The sequence below is a fragment of the Ochotona princeps genome, chromosome 4 (genome assembly GCF_030435755.1).
Source record: "Ochotona princeps isolate mOchPri1 chromosome 4, mOchPri1.hap1, whole genome shotgun sequence".
NCBI lineage: Eukaryota > Metazoa > Chordata > Mammalia > Lagomorpha > Ochotonidae > Ochotona > Ochotona princeps.
Window position 1 is genome coordinate 113,310,501 of NC_080835.1, and position 16,801 is coordinate 113,327,301.

A 16,801-nucleotide genomic window follows, 5' to 3' on the forward strand; every position below is an offset into this window, starting at 1 on the left:
AGGTCACAGTTACACAAAGAAAAGGAGAGATGAGATAGATAGTCCTGGTACCCATATGGGATGCTAGGATCACAGATAGCAGCTTCATGTGCTATGCCACAAACACAGGCCCCACAGCTACTCCACTGTTGATCCAGCTTTCTGCTAATGCATCCTAAGCAGCAGTGGACAATGGCTCAAGTGCTGGGGCCCTTAGCATCTATGTGGGAGAACCAGATGGAATTCCAGCCGGGCACGGTAGTGCATGCCTATAGTCCCAGCTACTCTGGAGGCTGAGGCCAAAAGATCGCTTGAGTCCGGGAGTTCTGAGCTGTAGTGCGCTATGCCGATCAGGTGTCCGCACCAAGTTCGGCATCAATATGGTGATCTCCCAGGAGTGGGGGACCACCAGGTTGCATAAGGAGGGGTGAACCACACAGAATTCTGGACTTCTAGCTTCAACCTGCTCAAGCCCTGGCTATTACGGCCATTTAGGAGTAAACCAGTAGATACAAGACAGCTCTCTCACTCCCTCTGTTGCTCTAAGTAGATAAAAAATTTAGCTATTTCTAAGAAAAAATTGACTCAGCTGCCAGGGATCTTTCCACGCAGATACTCTCCTCCTGTCTATTCTCCCATTATCTTTTTTTTTTTAAAGATTTATTTTATTTTTATTACAAAGTCAGATATACTGAGAGGAGGAGAGATAGAGAGGAAGTGGAGCTGCCGGGATTAGAACCAGCGGCCATATGGGATCAAGGCGAGGACCTTAGCCACTAGGCCACGCTGCCGAGCCCCACTCTCCCATTATCTTTCCAAGTCCCAGGGGAGGCTCCAGCTCATTGGCATCAGGAGTTCTAAAGCACCAGGGGGAGAAAGCAGAAGCGAAATCTGCCTTTTTAGAACTAGTGTGTGGCACAGCACGTTAAGCCACCGTCTGCAATAATGGCATCCCCGTATCAGAAGACTGGTTCTAGATCAGGCTGTTCGACTTCCGATCCAGCTCACTGCAAATGTGCCTGGGAAAGCAATAGAAGATAGACCCAGTACTTGAGCCCCTGTCACCCATGTGGGACACCCAGACAGAGTTCAGTCTCCTGGCTTCAGCCTCGCCCAACACAGCCATTGTAGCCATTTGAGGAGTGAGTCAGCAGACAGAAGATCTCCACCTCTCTCTGGTCCTCCCACTCTATGACTCCGTCTTTTAAGTAAACAATGTTTTTAAGATTTATTTAATTTTTTAGAAAGGCATATTCACAGAGAGGAGAGACAGAGATTGTCCGTCCACTGGCTCACTCCCAAAATAGCCACAACAGCCAGAGCTGAGCTGATCAAAGCCTGGAATCAGGAGCCTCTTCCAGGTCTCCCACGTGGGTGTAAGGGTCCAAGGATTTGGGTCATCCTCCACTGCTTTCTCAGGCCATAAACAGGGAACTGGATCAGAAGTGAAGCAACCAAGACTCAAATGAGTGCCCATATGGGATGGCGGTCTGTTGGCAGAAGCTTAGCTTATTACAGTCCCGAGGCTAAGATGCCAGTGAAGACCCCTGCATTCCACATCATTCTTGGATTCCACATCCAGCTCCAGCTCCTCATTCTCTATCAGGTAGAAGTGCTGGCTCAGATAACTGAGTCTCATGGGAGACTTGGCCTAACTTCCCAGCTCTTAGCTTCAGCCTAATTCTGGGCCCTTGTGGGCATTTGGGGAGTGAACAGTAGACCACAGCACATGCACTCATACACAAAACATGCATACATAAAACAGAAAGACACAAAACACATATTAAAATAAAAGCCCACTGCAATGAGAGTAAAATAGTAATAATGAGACCTAGAGTGGGGAGGCAAAAATGAATTAAAAGACAGTCATTCACTTCCCTAAGGTAGCAAATGGACATGGAAGGCAACAGAATGCGAATGCATGGACAGCATTGGAGCAAGCTGCAGCCTGAAGTCACTGGCCCACAAGGAGGTGACTGGCCAAGGAACTCTGCAGGGAAGCTGAGCTTAAAATAACAGCTAAGGGACAGTAAAGGAAACGAACCTGAAAACTGGGATGAGCGAAAGGGCTGTCTACAGAACAACTGTGCTGATTCCATCTGCGGTCACCCCCTCATCCCGGGGGCAGGCCCTGGTAAAGACAGAAGGGCCAGTCTCCAAAAATACTAAACCAATGGACCACAGCAGAGCCTGGCAAACCTTCCTGTAAACAGCCCGAGAGCAAATATTTTAGGCTCTGCAGGCCATGAGGGAGCTTCAAGCTGGGGAGAGGGGAAGTTTGGTGGCCCTAGAGTGTCACACCATACACAGGAAGCCAAGCTTTGCTGTCAGTAAGCCCCAGCCCACAGCCCCAACACCAGTGCAGAAGCCTGTTATATGACACACCAGTGTAACAAGTGGATGACACCCCATACTGCGCTGGAAGTCAAGGTGAGGGCTCAGACAGACATGATCTGTCGGGGTACAGTGCTTCGTGTTTTTGGTATGAATACATTACTGTGTTTCCGCAGAGAACGAGGGAAAACCAACAGCCTGAAAAAGAATGACCAAGATAAACAACCAGCAACAGACCCCAGAGCATTTCAGGGTCAGTAGATAATTTCACAAATAATTCTAATTAGTGTGTCGGAGAGATTCAACTCTATCTGGCTGCTCGTAAAACAAGAACAAGACACTGCAAGTTATGAAACACTTAGGGTCCTCCAGACATAGACAAAACACAGAGGCACACACAGGATCAATCCAGGAACTCTACCACCTATACGGGTTTTCAGAAAAAGGAAACAAGCTAAACAGAGGGAAGAAAATTACCAAAACAGCAGCAGCAGAAAAATGTAAGTACAAAAATTATATAAAGACTTAAAAAAAAACTGTTTAAGAGTCAGAGAGAATGAGTTCCACCTGCTCCCCCAAATGCCTGCAATGGTCAGGGCCAGGCCAGGCGAGCTCAATCCAGGCCTACAGGGGTAGCAGGAATACGCATGCGTCGTTACCGCTGTCTCCCAGGGCAGCCGGGGCAGACACTGACGCCAGGAACCGGCGACTACAGCTGAACTGCGGCAGTCCAGCATGCAACATGTGGAGCTTTTACTTTTCTTTCCTTTTTTTTTTTATTTGAAATTCAAATTTTACAGAGAGAGAAGGAAAGAGAAAGAGAAGGTCTTTCATCCCGTTGGTTCACTCCCCAAATGCCTACAATGGCCAGAGTTGAGTTGCTCTAAGCTGGGAGACAGGTGCTTTCTTCCCACTCTCCCACACGGGTGCAGGGTCTCAATGCTTCAGCCATCCTCTGTTGATGGGCCATGAACTGGCATCCATACTGGATGCTTGCCCCACAGGACAGAGGATTAGCCTACAGTGCCATTGCCGAGCATGCGCCTGTGCATCCCAAACGGTATCTTTTTTTTTTAAGATTTATTTATTTTTATTGGAAAGACAGAAATACAGAGAGAAGGAGAAACAAAGATCTTCCACCCATTGGTTCACTTCCCAAGTGACCACAGGGTTGGAGCAGAGCTGATCCAAAATCAGGAGACAGGAGCTTCTTCCAGGTTTCCCACTCAAGTTCAGGGTCCCAAGGCTTTGGGCTGACCTCAACTGCTTCCCCAGGCCACAGGCAGGGAGGTGGATGGGAAGTGGAGCAACCAGGGTACATAAGGGATCCTGGTGTATGCAAGGCAAGGATTTAGCCACTGAGCCATTATTGCACTGGACCCCCAGAATCTTAACTGAGAGGCTACGTACTACCTCCACCAAAAGACTAAACTGAAAGAATCCAGGAGTATCCACAGCAATGACAGACGGGCAAAAACCCCACACGAAGCCTAGACACAGGCTATAAGCCTCTCCGGACACCAGAGATGAAGCAGAGTGTACCACACTGCTTCCGGAGAAACACAAGGAAAAACAAGCAAAGGAAAATCCCATTACCTGTGCAGAGGAAAGAACGGAACTGGCATCAGATATCTCACTAACAACATAGACGCTTGAAGCTAAGAGATCAATGCTTTTACTGTTTTGGGGAAAAATACATTTAAGTTCTGTATTCAGTTAAACTATCAATCAAAAGTGACAGCAAAATAAGGAATTCAAAGATTACCTCCCACATATTCTTTCTGAGGAATTACTTAAGAATGTACTGGAGCTGATCAAGAGATTCAGATAAGAAAGAAAAAAAAAGACATAAAATCCCAAATCCAGTGGCTCTGTGGGATGGCTGAAGGAACACCTGTGCAGACAGGAGAAGCCGGAAACAGAACTGTGCCAACGACGTCACCAAGAAACAGAGTGCCCGTAAGGAAGGATCTAAGTGGCTGGACTACTTCAAGGGCATCATTCTTTCAATCACAATAAAAGGACAGGTCACTAGAAACTCTAAAGAGGAACTAAAAGCTGAGAGAAAAACGGTTCAGCTCTGAGACAAACCAACACAGCGCAACCAGATGAATCGCTGGAATGCAAGAAAAAGCAGGGGGGGCCTAGGCATCAGAAGTATCCTCCTATGAGTGGCAAAGAGACTACACAAGAGGACTTCAGAAAGTCCTAGAAAAATGGAATTAAAAACTTACTTTGGGGGCCTGGCACGATGGCCTAGTGGTTAAGGTCCTCACCTTGAACGCCCTGGGATCCCATATGGGCACTGGTTCTAACCCCAGCTGCCCCGCTTCCCATCCAGCTCCCTGCTTGTGGCCGGGGAAAGCAGTCGAGGACGGTCCAAAGCTTTGGGACCCTGCACCCGTGTGGGAGACCCGGAAGAGGTTCCTGGCTTCAGATTGGCTCAGCTCCAGCCGTTGCGCTCACTTGAGGAGTGAATCATTGGATGGAAGATCTTCCTCTCTGTCTCTCCTGTCTATCTGCCTTTCCAATAAAAATAAAATAAATCTTAAAAAAAAAAAAACTTATTTTGGGAGCCAGCATTATGCAACACCAGCATCCCAGTGGGAGCCAGTTGGAGTCCTGGCTGCTCCACTTCCTATCGAGCTTCCTGATAATGGCCTGGGAAAGCAGCAGAGGATGCTTCAGGTGTTATGGACTCTGCTACCCACATGGAAGACCAAGATGAAATTCGGCCTCCTGGCTTTGGACTGGCCCGGTCCAGACCATACAGCTACCTGGAGAGTGAACCACAGAACAGAAAATCTCTCTTTATCTTTTAGGCTTTCAAATAAGTAAATAAATTTTTTAAAGTTATTTTTCTTCAAAAATAGGTCGGAATCTATTCAGCCTTACTTGCTCATTTTCCATGAAATGTCTGCACACACCTCTATGAATGGATTTTATTTTTTTTCTTAATAAACTTAGGTCTTCCTTTTGCTAATTTCACTCCCTAAAGACCACAACAGGCTTGAACCATGCTAAACTAGACACTGAAAACTTCAGCCTGGGTCCCCCACGTGGCTGGGAGTCCAGCACCACAGCCACCACCTGCTGCCACCCAGGGAACATAGCAGGGAACGCCCCAACTTACAAGTCAGCTGGGACTGAAACCCAGGCGTCCTGATACAGGACTCGGGTGTCCCAGGCAGTGCTTTAATCGCTACACCAAACACCGGCCTTAGATTCCATTACCATTTTGTTCCAATATTGCTTAACTGCACCTTCCATCAGCTTAAGGTACCCCTGTACTTTTGGCAACTGGAAACATTACTAACCGTACGCTGCTTGAGTATGTAGCAAACGCTCACCCGGCCACAACTGAAGTATTGCTGCGGGGTTTCTAACTGAGAATCCGCCTTACAGACCAACAGTGAGGTGCCACTTCTGCTACACATCAGCACACATCACTGACAAAGTGAGACGAAAGGGCAGCCACAGTCGACGAGACAGCCAATGGCAGAGGTCTGCCGGCACCAACATTCTCACCCGAGGGGCAGGATGAAGATTCCAAAGGCAATTACAAACTATGTATCAAGAACTCAGGGTTCCGGCAGTGACTTCGGACCACGGCGTCCCCAGCACGCCCTGCCAGGGACGCGGCCGGTGCAGCACAGCCCGCGGGCAGTGACGGCGGCGCCGCCTCTCGGAAGCTGAAGAAGGTCCGGAGCGCTGCGTGTTTGCCCCGCCGAGCGCCGAGGTCCAGGCCGAGCAGCTGGCCCAGGAACTGGCCTGCTGCGTGGAGCACCTGGAGCTGGGCCTGAGGACGCGGACAGCCATGGAGAGGCAGAGGGAGTAGGTCGCTGGCGGCCTGCGGAGCCTGAGCAGTGAGCTGACGCCCCTGCCACGCAAGTGGCAGCTGAGGTGCACTCTGTCTGGAGACTACCGCGCCCGCATGGAAGCCGAATCCCTGGAGGCGACGTGGTCCCTCGGGGCTGCTGCTGGGACCGCGCAGGTGCAGCCTGTCGCAGAGGCCTCCAAGAAGAGCCGGAAGGTCCAGGGCCGAGAATCGAGGCCACCGTGAGCACGTCTGAGTTAGAATTTAAGTTCAATTTCTTCTAGCCTTTGCAGCACACCCCAAGGTGCTATGTGGAGGTCTCTGGGCAGATGTAGGCCTGGTGCCTGGGTCCAGTCCATCAGGCCAGTGCAGGTGCCCACATCCCTCCCGAGGGAGAGAGGAAGGGCTGCGTGCTCTTTAGGAGTTTATCAAGTAGTTCTTGTTAATAGGACTTGTTGGAAAGCTGCATTTTGTACACTGGTACTTAAATTTGATAACATGCACATTAAATATTTCATTGTTTTATTAAAAAAAAACTCAGAAAAAGGGTGGAGGATATTGTGGGCGTAGTGGCTCAACCACCATTCAGGACACCAATATCCCTCATCAAGGCACCTGGGTTTCAGTCCCAGCTACTCCACTTCTGATACAGCTTCCTGTTAATCATACATGCCCAGGGAGGAAGCACATGATGGCTCAAGAATGGGAATCCCTGCAACCTATGTAGGAAACCCAGACTGAATTCCAGGCCCCCAATTTAGCCTGGCCCATCCCCGGCTATTGTAGGCATTTGTGGAGTGAACCAGTAAATGCAAGATATTTCTCTCTTTCAAATAAATAAATAAAAAGAATGAATAAATCAACTTTTTTAAAAGGTTTTTTTTTTTTTTATTGGAAAAGCAGATATACAGAGAGGAGGAGAGACAGAAAGGAAGATCTTCCGTCCGATGGCTCACTCCCCAAGCAGCTGCAACGGCTTGAGCTGAGCCAATCCAAAGCCAGGAGCCAGGAGCCTCCCCAGGGTCTCCCACATGGGTGCAGAGTCCCAAGGCTTTGGGCTGTCCTTGACTGCTTTCCCAGGCCACAAGCAGGGAGCTGGATGGGAAGCAGAGCCGCTGGGATTAGAACCAGTGCCCATATGGGGTCCTGGGCGTGTGCAAGGCGAGCCACTAGGCTATCATGCCGGGCCCAAATAAATCAACTTCAGGGAAAAAAATCTTTGATGATGTTCACTTGTTTTTAAAAACTGAGAGGAAGGGGAGGGAGGGAAGTGTGCTTCCTGTGCAGGGAACTGATAAAGTTGAAATTTAATAAATCAAGGAAGAGTTGTCTAAGCACATTATTCAGTATGTGCAGGAAGCCGCCAGAGGCGCTAACCTCAGCGCTTAACAGCGGCCGCTTATCGGAAGCGGCAGTGGGGCAGGCGGAGCGGCTCCAGCACCTGTTGTGGTTCACCTAGGAGCTCAAGTGCTGGCTGGTCATTTGACCATGTGACTGATAACTGGCCCCACCCTGTTCCAGAGACTTACTCAATTCTACACTTTGTGTTTACATAAAGAGAGCTCTTTAAGTAGTTCTGACACAACACTCTAGCCCAGAGCTACTTATTTACTAACAAAAGCTGGGGTTTTATGCTGTCTTCCTTGCGACCTCTGATCCAGGGATTCTAAGCTCTCACAGGATAAAAGCCTGTCTGATGGGTTTGGCTTTCAGGGTGGTGTGCCTCCCCCAGGGACAGCCCACCAGCTGGAAGCCTGCAGGACTTCTCACATCAATCACTGTGGCACTAGGCTGTCCCACCAACCCTGATCAGCCAGCCAGCCGTGTTCTGAGATCTCCAACCCTTGGCTCAGCGGCCCTGCAGGGGGCCGAGCCGAGAGGCCAGTGCCAGGCTGTGCTGAGAGGAGCGCACAGAGCCTGGTCCCCAGGCTCCTCCAGTGGCCGCAGCACCTACACACACTGCCTCGTTCTGCCCTGCAGTGCCCCCTCCATCTGCTGGGGAGAAACGGGGCCTGGCCACATCTCTGCTCAGCGGAAAGAGGCAGCAGGCACAAAGGGAAGTCTGCTAACTCCGGAAGTCCAGGAGGAGGAGGCCAAAACAGAACACTTTCACTTTCAGCCACATTGACCAAACATCTAACTAAGGATGGGGTTGGAACCTTCAAACCAACAGCACATGTTTCCGCTATCTTGAAAGCTGCTGGCCTTTAACACTAGGAAATCTGTTGTACAAATAAAATGAGAGTGTGTGTGTGTGTGTGTGTGTGTAAAATAAGCCATGCACTGCTGCTTAAGCACCTAGAACAAGGCAAACAGAACACCCACCCACACGCGGGCGCACAGTCGCAGAACCGCCAGGAATAGGGACCGGGATCAGGGGTTAGTCGGTTCCTTCCTGCCTTCACGGCGGCACCTGTGCTGTGCGCTGCAGCTGGCTCCTGCTGCTGCGCACATCAGGTGAGCCCTAGTCCATTTTTATGGCCACACAAACGCAGCTGCCGTGCCTCCTCCCCCCGCCACAGCCCAGCAGAGCCACGGTCACCTCCCCTCTAGAGGTCCCAGCTGTGCCTCTCACAGTCAGTGCAGGAAATCCCTGGCCGGTGGCAAAAGTCCTGGGAGTTCCCTGCAGCGGAAAGACCCTGTGGTTCCCAGGATCCCGGCATCTCTGCCAGGCATCCGTCTCCTGCTCTGAACCTGACATCTCAGCCCCTGTTTTCCGTCCAGGAAAACAATCGGTCTTTTACAGACAGTCAGTGTTTGAGTCACACCCTACTCCCTCCCAGCTACCTCCGCACCCCATGCCCAGGTAACAGGGAACCAGCTCTCAATGAAAGGGCCCCATTGACAGCCCACGGGCGTGAGAACTGTGGCAGCAGGAGAGGCGGACGCAGCCTCCGTCTGCCAGCATGACAGAGGAAGCATTAAGGTGTGGTGTGCCAGGGCCGGGGTGGCAGCAAGCTCAGCAGCCATTTGTGACGCCTGCAACCCCCATCGCGGGTCCCAGCTCCCTGCTTCCAACCCAACTTCCGACTAACGTATTTCCAGGAGGCAACAGATGACTGACTCAAGTTCTTGGGTCCCAGCACCCACGTGGGAGACCGGGCTGGAGCTCCTAGCTCCCGGTTCTGGTCTCATCTAGTCCTTGCTGGCTGTGCACATTTGGGCAGTGAAAGCAAACACACAAGGAAACAACAACAAAAAGATGGCCTGCAGCCAGGCTGAAGAAAGGACAGCTCACCTGGGTCAGGGCCTGATACTTTCCCCCAATCTTCCCTCAACTTGCTTAGGCGCAAATAATTGTAAAGGTAGAAAAAAAAAACAGTGATAGATAACACAGCAAGGGCACTTACCAGAGACAGCTGCCATGTTACCTGCTGTGCTGAGTGCTTTAGTGCCTTATCTCAGGAGGTCACAACCCCTAACTGTAGCCACAAAAGTCAGTGTAGAGGGTTAAGACAGCATTTTAAAAAGCAAACACACCAGAACGGAAAACACCAGAGAGTAGCCCATCAAATAAGGGTAAGCCTTGTTTCGTGAAACTTGTTTCACTCATGCATGTACCCGTGTATTTTCGCATACGAGGTTCCAAGGCAAAATATAGCCCTCGCTGTGGCTCAAAGACGTTGCAAAACACTTCCCCATCTATTTCATAAGCCGCCCACCAAGGGCTGTCCTGCTACGAACCTAACAGAGAAAATTGACAAGTTCCATTTCCAACCTTCTGTGCTGCTCTCCTCGGCTACCTACCCATGCTCCTGACACATCTGTCTTCTCTCTGTTCCTCTTTCCTTCCCTGGGAGGAACGCCACTCCCGCAGCCCAGAACCCTCCCACGACCCTCCCCGGCACAGCTGGCTCACTTCCATCCTTCAGGCCTTGGTGTGGGGCCTATCATGTTGCACAGTGTTCCTCTCCAAAAAGCCATTCTCACGCTCAGTTCCTCGCAGACATGTGCCCGACTGGAACTCCAAAGATGGAGAAAACACCAACCATGGGCCTGGTGCAGTAGCCTCGTGGTTTATGTCCATGCCTTGCACACAACGGGATTCCCATATGGGTACCAGTTCGTGTCCTGGCTGCCCCGCTTCCCATCCAGCTCCCTGCCTGTGGCCTGGGAAAGCAGTCGAGGACAGTCCAAAGCCTTGGGACTCTGCACCCATGTGGGAGACCTGAAAGAAGCTCCTGTCTCGTGGCTTCGGATCAGCACAGTTCCAGCTGCTGCGGCCATTTGGAGAGTGAACCAACAGATGGAAAATCTTCCTCTCTGTCTCTTTCTCTGTAAATCTGACTTTCCAATAAAAATAAATAAATAAATCTTTAAAAAAGAAAGAAAGAAAAACACCTGCTGTGCTCATAAATGCAGGTCTAGCATCTAAAAATGTTTGCTAAGTGAATCCAGAAACTGCCCAAGTCCTCCTGCTTAGTAAACTGCACAGTCAGGCTTCCAGCCTAGCTCTGTCCGATCTCCAAACTCGACTCAGGCTCAGAAACCACAGCATTGCTCCAGCACGCACTGCACTTGAAAGTGTTGGCAAAGGGAATGGAACGCAAGCGTGCCTGGCTCCCCAAGTCGTAGTCTCTCCATTAGGTCATAGGGCAGGGGTCACAAGTGGCTCCCGGGAGCAGAAGGGACAGATCAATGAGGAGACTGCAACATCTTCAGACTGCAAGAGGATAAGAAATTTGCTAATGGCCAGAGAAATACCAAAGAATTCAGCTGAACACACATTATTTGCTTAGCCCAGGACAGCTGCCAGCTCAGAAATGAGGAGCGGGGACTCCTAGGGACAAACAGTGTGCTGAGAAAGAGGGGTAGGCAGAGCTGCCACAGACAGCAGACAAGCTCAACGTGGCAGATGTGCAGGGGGCACTGAGACACAGGAAGTGCACATTGAGGTGATGAGTCCAAGACTGAGCCTGAGAGGACATTTACTGGCTGGTTCCTCCTGAGGTCGCAGGAGCAGGCGGCAGGAAAGGTTGGGCAATGCTGCCCCCTGGTGGATGGCTGTGAGATGCCTGGCCCACAGGAAAAAACGGGAGATAGGTGATCACTTAGAGTCCTAACAGGGATCTGGCCGCTGGGAACTAGAAAGGGGATTGATGCAGCTCCGACTTCCAAGGATCTCTGATCCCTGGATCCACACAGCAACCAAACCTGCCTACTTTAACTCGATTCTCGTTGTGATCATTTGTGCATCCTACCACTCCCCAGACGGCAAGGGCAGGGATAGTATCTCACTTATTCTGAAGCTTCAGTCTTAGCACTCAGCCCAGCATATCAGAATAATAGTAGTCACTACCATGTAATATGGACTCAGTGCTTTTAAAGAGGTTGCAGCACTGAATATTTTTAAAATCAATTTTTCTTATTTATATAAAGTGGATAAATCCCATATATTTCACGATACAGCTTTAGAAGCCTAGCGACACCCGCAGCCTCCCCCAGCACTGGATTCCTGCTTCTCCCTTGTGAGACGCAAGCAGGCATGCATCGCACTGGGAACCTGGAGTCCTCGGGGAGGTCAGAATGGAGAAATGAAGGCAGGCGTCACCTGCTTATGGCTAGTGTTTTTTTAAAGACTGGTGTCCGTTAAAGTTGGATGTGTGTGTGTGACTTGTCAGAGGATTTGGCTAAAATGCAGATTTTCATTCTGGAGTCCAAGGTAGGGACTGAGTTTGGTTCTAACAAGCTACCAGGCAGGGCCAATATAACAGATCCACACACCACGTAAGAAGTGGCAAAACTCTGCAACAAGGGTGGTCGAAGCACAGGCAGCAAGCCAAACCTGGCCTTGACACAAACAGCAAGCTAAGGGCGACACACTCACCCGGGAAGGCAGGCCATCTGTGCATCACAAAGCTTAAAAGATCTGCTGTCCCAACTATGGAAATAATAATAATAATAAAGAGATTTGCTGTCTCTTTTTTCCCTGAGTTTTCTTATCTCAAAGGCAACAGAGGGGGAGAGAGAGATGTTTTCCATCTGCTGGTTCACTTCTCAAATGCTTGCAACAGCCAAGGCTGAACCAGGGTGAAGTCAACAGGGGTCAGGGAGCTCCATCTGTTGCCCCCATGAGTGACGGGGATCCAAGGGTTGGAACCGCTGCCTGCTACCTCCCAGAGTACACATCAGTAGGAAGCTGGGCTGGAAGCAGAGGTAGGAGCTGATGGCAGGCATTCAGATCTGGGATACCAGCGTCCCACATGGCAGCTGAACCCACTGTGCCAGCGGCCCTCAATCAGGAATATCACCATGGGATGGAGTTGCAGCTGAACAGAGACGAGGTACACGCTCTCAAGAAACTGTGTGACTTCTAGACGCCCAGGCCTAGTCTGGGGAGGGACACTCAGCATGAAGTGCTAACAAGGCAGGAAATGATGAACCAACCCAGATTCCCTGGTGGGCAGGAGTGAGCCTGGGGACAAGCTTATGGGGACAGGTAGGGCTATGAAGAGGGAAGAGGGCCTGAGCAGTGCCACTGATCAACTGCCTCTTTCCCTGCTTACTTTGATCCTTGAAAAGAGTGATGGGAACAGGTGGTGACCGACACCACATGTGGGCAGTGCTGAGGGGAAACAAAGCGCAAAGTCAAGTCTACGAATCCGCAGGTTGTTGCTGCTGAGTTCTGGCTGAGAGGGGGAGGCAGGTTGGCAGAGAGGGTGTGGAAGGGCAAACAAAGAGCCAGGCGACAAAACAATGGCCTCCAAGCCCCACGTGGGGGGCCGCCCGGGCATGCTTCTGCCCCCTCGGTTCAAGAACACATTTGCTGAAATGTCAGTGCCTGAGAAAGTAAATACAGCTGTCCATTTCCATCAACTTGACCAATGAATCTGGCTCTCTTTCAACACTGGATCAGGCTGTTTGGCTCTCCATTGTGAAAGGTTTGCTTGTCTGACATCAAGTGTTCACATGTATTTCCAAGGGCCAACAATGGCACCCTTTCATGGGAGTGCAGGCAGACTATGGAGAAGTCTGCGGGGCAGGATATCTGTAGCACCAAACTGACCTTACATGCTGGGAGGCAGAGAAGAGAGAGGGCGGCAACAAAGCTGCTGTGTGTTGCAAAACATATTCCGGAATTTCCTGGTTGAAAGGAAACTTTAAAGTCGGGCAGTGTCCTTCATGTCTGCAGTGTAGCGCCTACAGAATCCGACCATCTGGCGGAGGAAAGCACGCGTGCATACTACGTCTGCGTTTGGACATGGAGTGTGCTTTATTCCAATGAACCACAAAAATGTTCTCCATCAAAAACCACCTCTGCTTGTCAACCATGAGTTGCTGCCCTTGACCCAGAGCAGCCCCTACCTCCCCTAGCAGGAGATGAACAAGTGAGAGTCTGATCTGACCCAGGGCACTGCTGGGCCCGCACTCGGGGGCCTTAGTATTTCCTGCCACCTGCTGGCTGTGTGATTTTGGATACAGTTACTTAACCTTTTGAAACCCATTTTCCCACCTGCGCAGTTTCCTCACAGCACAGCTATTTGGAGGATTATATGCGTTGGCACACATAGACTAGCTGGAATCTTAGCTTGTACAAGAGTAAGGGTTCTGAACTGTTGAAGTTCTTATTGTTCAACTGACAGATGAATTTGTTCTTTCTAGCCCATGGATCACACTTTCCTCTCCCAACTTCCTCTACACCAGAATCGCATTACTCAGCTCCGACACAATGGACTTCTCTTCATGCGGGGCTGTCCTAGCAGTGTCTCTGACCCCTGCCCAACAGGTGCCAGCAGCACTTTTCTCATCAGCCTGGACAGCTCAGCAACATCTTCTAAGATTGCAAATATCCCACGGGGTTAAACCCCGCTCTTTTACTGAGAGCTACTGTACTATGCAAATCAGATCCACATACCCTGATGACCACACCCCTCACTGCCCACCATCCCACTCTGTGCACTCGCAGCCACCTCACCCACCACTGGCTCACCGCTCAGCTGCCTTGGAGGGAACAGGTGGTAGGTGCTGTAGATGTCGTTAGAGAACTGCAGCTGAAGCTCAGGGCGGCCCGTCAGCAGCTGGGCCACCTGGTCCACTTGAAATGGCGTCTTCTCCATGATGACAACAGCATCCTCCCCATCGCCAGCCCCAGAAGCCTCATTCACCTGTAGGCAGAGATACAGTGAGTGGCCCCAGCAGCCTGCTACGAGATCTCCTTTATTGCAACTTTTCTAGTCAGTGGGACACACACCTTTCTCTCAGGGAAGGTCCTTTACCGTACAACCCTGTGGTCCCCTCACACCTTCCTTCTAAAAGAATCAAAGACTTTCAGCTTTTGCTTATGAGACCTCTGTCAAATTCCCCGTTTTAGAAGATGAAGAAGCGGAGATCTAGAGAAACGGAGTGGCTTCTTCAAGGTCACACAAATGGTCAGCGGTGACACCGAAACAGGATGTGGGTCTACCAACCAGCACCCAACTCAAAGGCTCTCATGGCTCCTACCTTCAGCAGGTGAGTCACACTGAAGATCAGCAGGGCTGAGAATACCCAACAGACCCTCACAGAACACCAGCCACACACAGGTCTTCCACAGACAAGAGCGAGCTCCTGCAGGCAGTGTGGGAGGCCCCTGGACGTGTCTTCTGCTGGGCCTTCTCAGTGTCAGCTGGACAGCTGAGGACCTGGCGTGGGGCTCAGCTGTGCACACCTGCCTCCTGAGACACGCTCTGCAATCCTGGAAGCAGGGCTCATAACATCACAGCGCCAGCAAGCACACGGCAATGGGCTATGTCACCCACATCACACAGCAGTGTCTGATCCCAGCCTCGGCCCAGGCACACCCCAGGGGGCTGCAGGTGCTGATCCGAGGATTTGAGTCTCTGCTACTTACACGGGAAACCTGCACGGCAGCTCCAGGCTCCTGGTATGGAACTGATTCAGGCCCAGCTATTGCAAGTGTTTGGGGAGTGAACCATCCAGTGCATGGAAAAAAATCTATTTCTCTCCTTTCAAATAAATGAAAAATATTTTCTAAAAAAGAAATGGGCCAGCATGATGCTCAATTGGCCTATCTTGTCTGCCAGCACCAACATCTCACATGGGCACTGGTTCGTGTCCCAGTGGCTCCACTGCTCATCCAGCTCCCTGCTTGTGGCCTGGGAAAGCAGTCAAGGATGGCCCAAAACTTTGGGACCCTGCATCTGTATGGGAGATGAAGAAGCAGCTCCTAGCTCCTGGCTTCAGATCGGTTCACCCCGGGTCACTGCAGCCAGGGAGTGAATCAGCTGACAGACAACTTTCTTTTTTTCAAGTAACAACAACAACAAAAATCTGTGCCTTTCAAATAAAACTAAATACTTCTTTAAAAATAAGTTTAAAAACTGACTATATGGACTTTAGTAACAGTTTAATATGATTTGTCATGGCTGAAATAGTGTAACATCTAGAGCAGGACCTGGCAAGACATCCAGAAACATTGACCGTTACTGAGAGAATGTTAATGAAAGCTTGTGGTTTTGTTTTGTTTTTTAAGCCATAGTTAGATGTGGGGGAAGAGGAGACATCCATCTTCTACCCACTGTTAAATCACTACCCAGATGGTCACCGCGTTCCGGCTTGGGTCAGACAGGAGCCACGAGCGTCTTCCAGGTCTCCCAAGTGGGCAGGCTGCTTTCTCAGGCCGATAGCAGGGAGCGGGAACAGAAACGGGGCCCTCGGGACACGAACCCGTGCCCGTAGGTGAGGTCGACGTCTCAGACGGGTCCTAATGCGTGGCTTTTGGGGTGCCACTCCCTTTGCAACTACTAGTGAATGCTTCTGGTTTCAGAGGAATCAGTAAAAGTACACCACAGGGCCGAAAAGACCTCGGCCTCGCCCGCCCCTTGCAGGCTAGCGGCGAACCCCGCCTCCCCCGGGAGCCGTGACTGCTGTTGTCCCGCCAAGATCCACAAAAATAAATAAATAAACAAACAGAATCCTCCTGCAAAGCGACGATTGGCTCCCTCCAGCCCGCGTCCCACCCAGGGCCTGCCCAATGGTACCTTCCCATGTACGAAAATGATTTTGTCCCGCGCAGACTCCCGCAGCACTTTCTGAACTCTAAAGCCGGAGAACGGTAAGCTGGCGGGAGCAGACGCGCCGTTTCCAACACCGTCTTCCTTCTCCTCGGGACTGGGGGCTTGCGCCTCCTCCGCGTCCCAGTCACGCTTCCTCTTGATGGCTTGGGGCTTTGCGTCCGCCATGCTGCCCGCGAGGACCTGTGCGCCTGCGCGCCCCGCCCGCCGCCTCCCGGCGTGCTTCGCGCGGGCCCGGCCGGGGAGGGCCGAAGAAAGGGGGCTGGGAGTGGGGCCCCCGGGCATGTTGGGGGGACCCGGGAGTGTAGGGGGCGCCGGGGGTGTGGGGACCCGGGAGTGTAGGGGGCGCCGGGGGTGTGGGGGGACCCAGAAGTGTGGGGGACCCCGGGGGTGTGGGGACCCGGGAGTGTAGGGGACGCCGGGGGTGTGGGGACCCGGGAGTGTAGGGGACGCCGGGGGTGTGGAGACTCCCGGGAGAATGGGGAGACCCGGGCGTGTGGGGGACCCTGGGTGTGTGAGGACCCCGGACTTGAGGAGACTCCAGGGCGTCCTGGAGACCCCCGGGTGTATTGGGGGGCCGGGCGTGTGTGCAGCTTTGGCCCGTCGCCGCATCCCTCCCGCCGGGGTCCGGAACGACTGCATACCCGACCCGGTATTG

General features: G+C 51.5%; 1 protein-coding gene across 1 annotated transcript in view; it reads right to left on the minus strand.

Annotated features, from left to right (window-relative positions):
• The window catches only part of DCPS (decapping enzyme, scavenger), a 45,068-nt gene extending 28,721 nt beyond the window's left edge, over positions 1-16,347 (minus strand). The window contains exons 1-2 of the mRNA XM_004593293.4: positions 16,111-16,347; positions 14,061-14,235 (exon numbers count right to left, since the gene is read on the minus strand). Of these exons, the coding sequence (XP_004593350.2) occupies positions 14,061-14,235; positions 16,111-16,311 (376 nt within the window). The 5' untranslated portion in view covers positions 16,312-16,347. The remainder of the gene's footprint in view (positions 1-14,060; positions 14,236-16,110) is intronic.
• Positions 16,348-16,801: the final 454 nt, after the last annotated feature.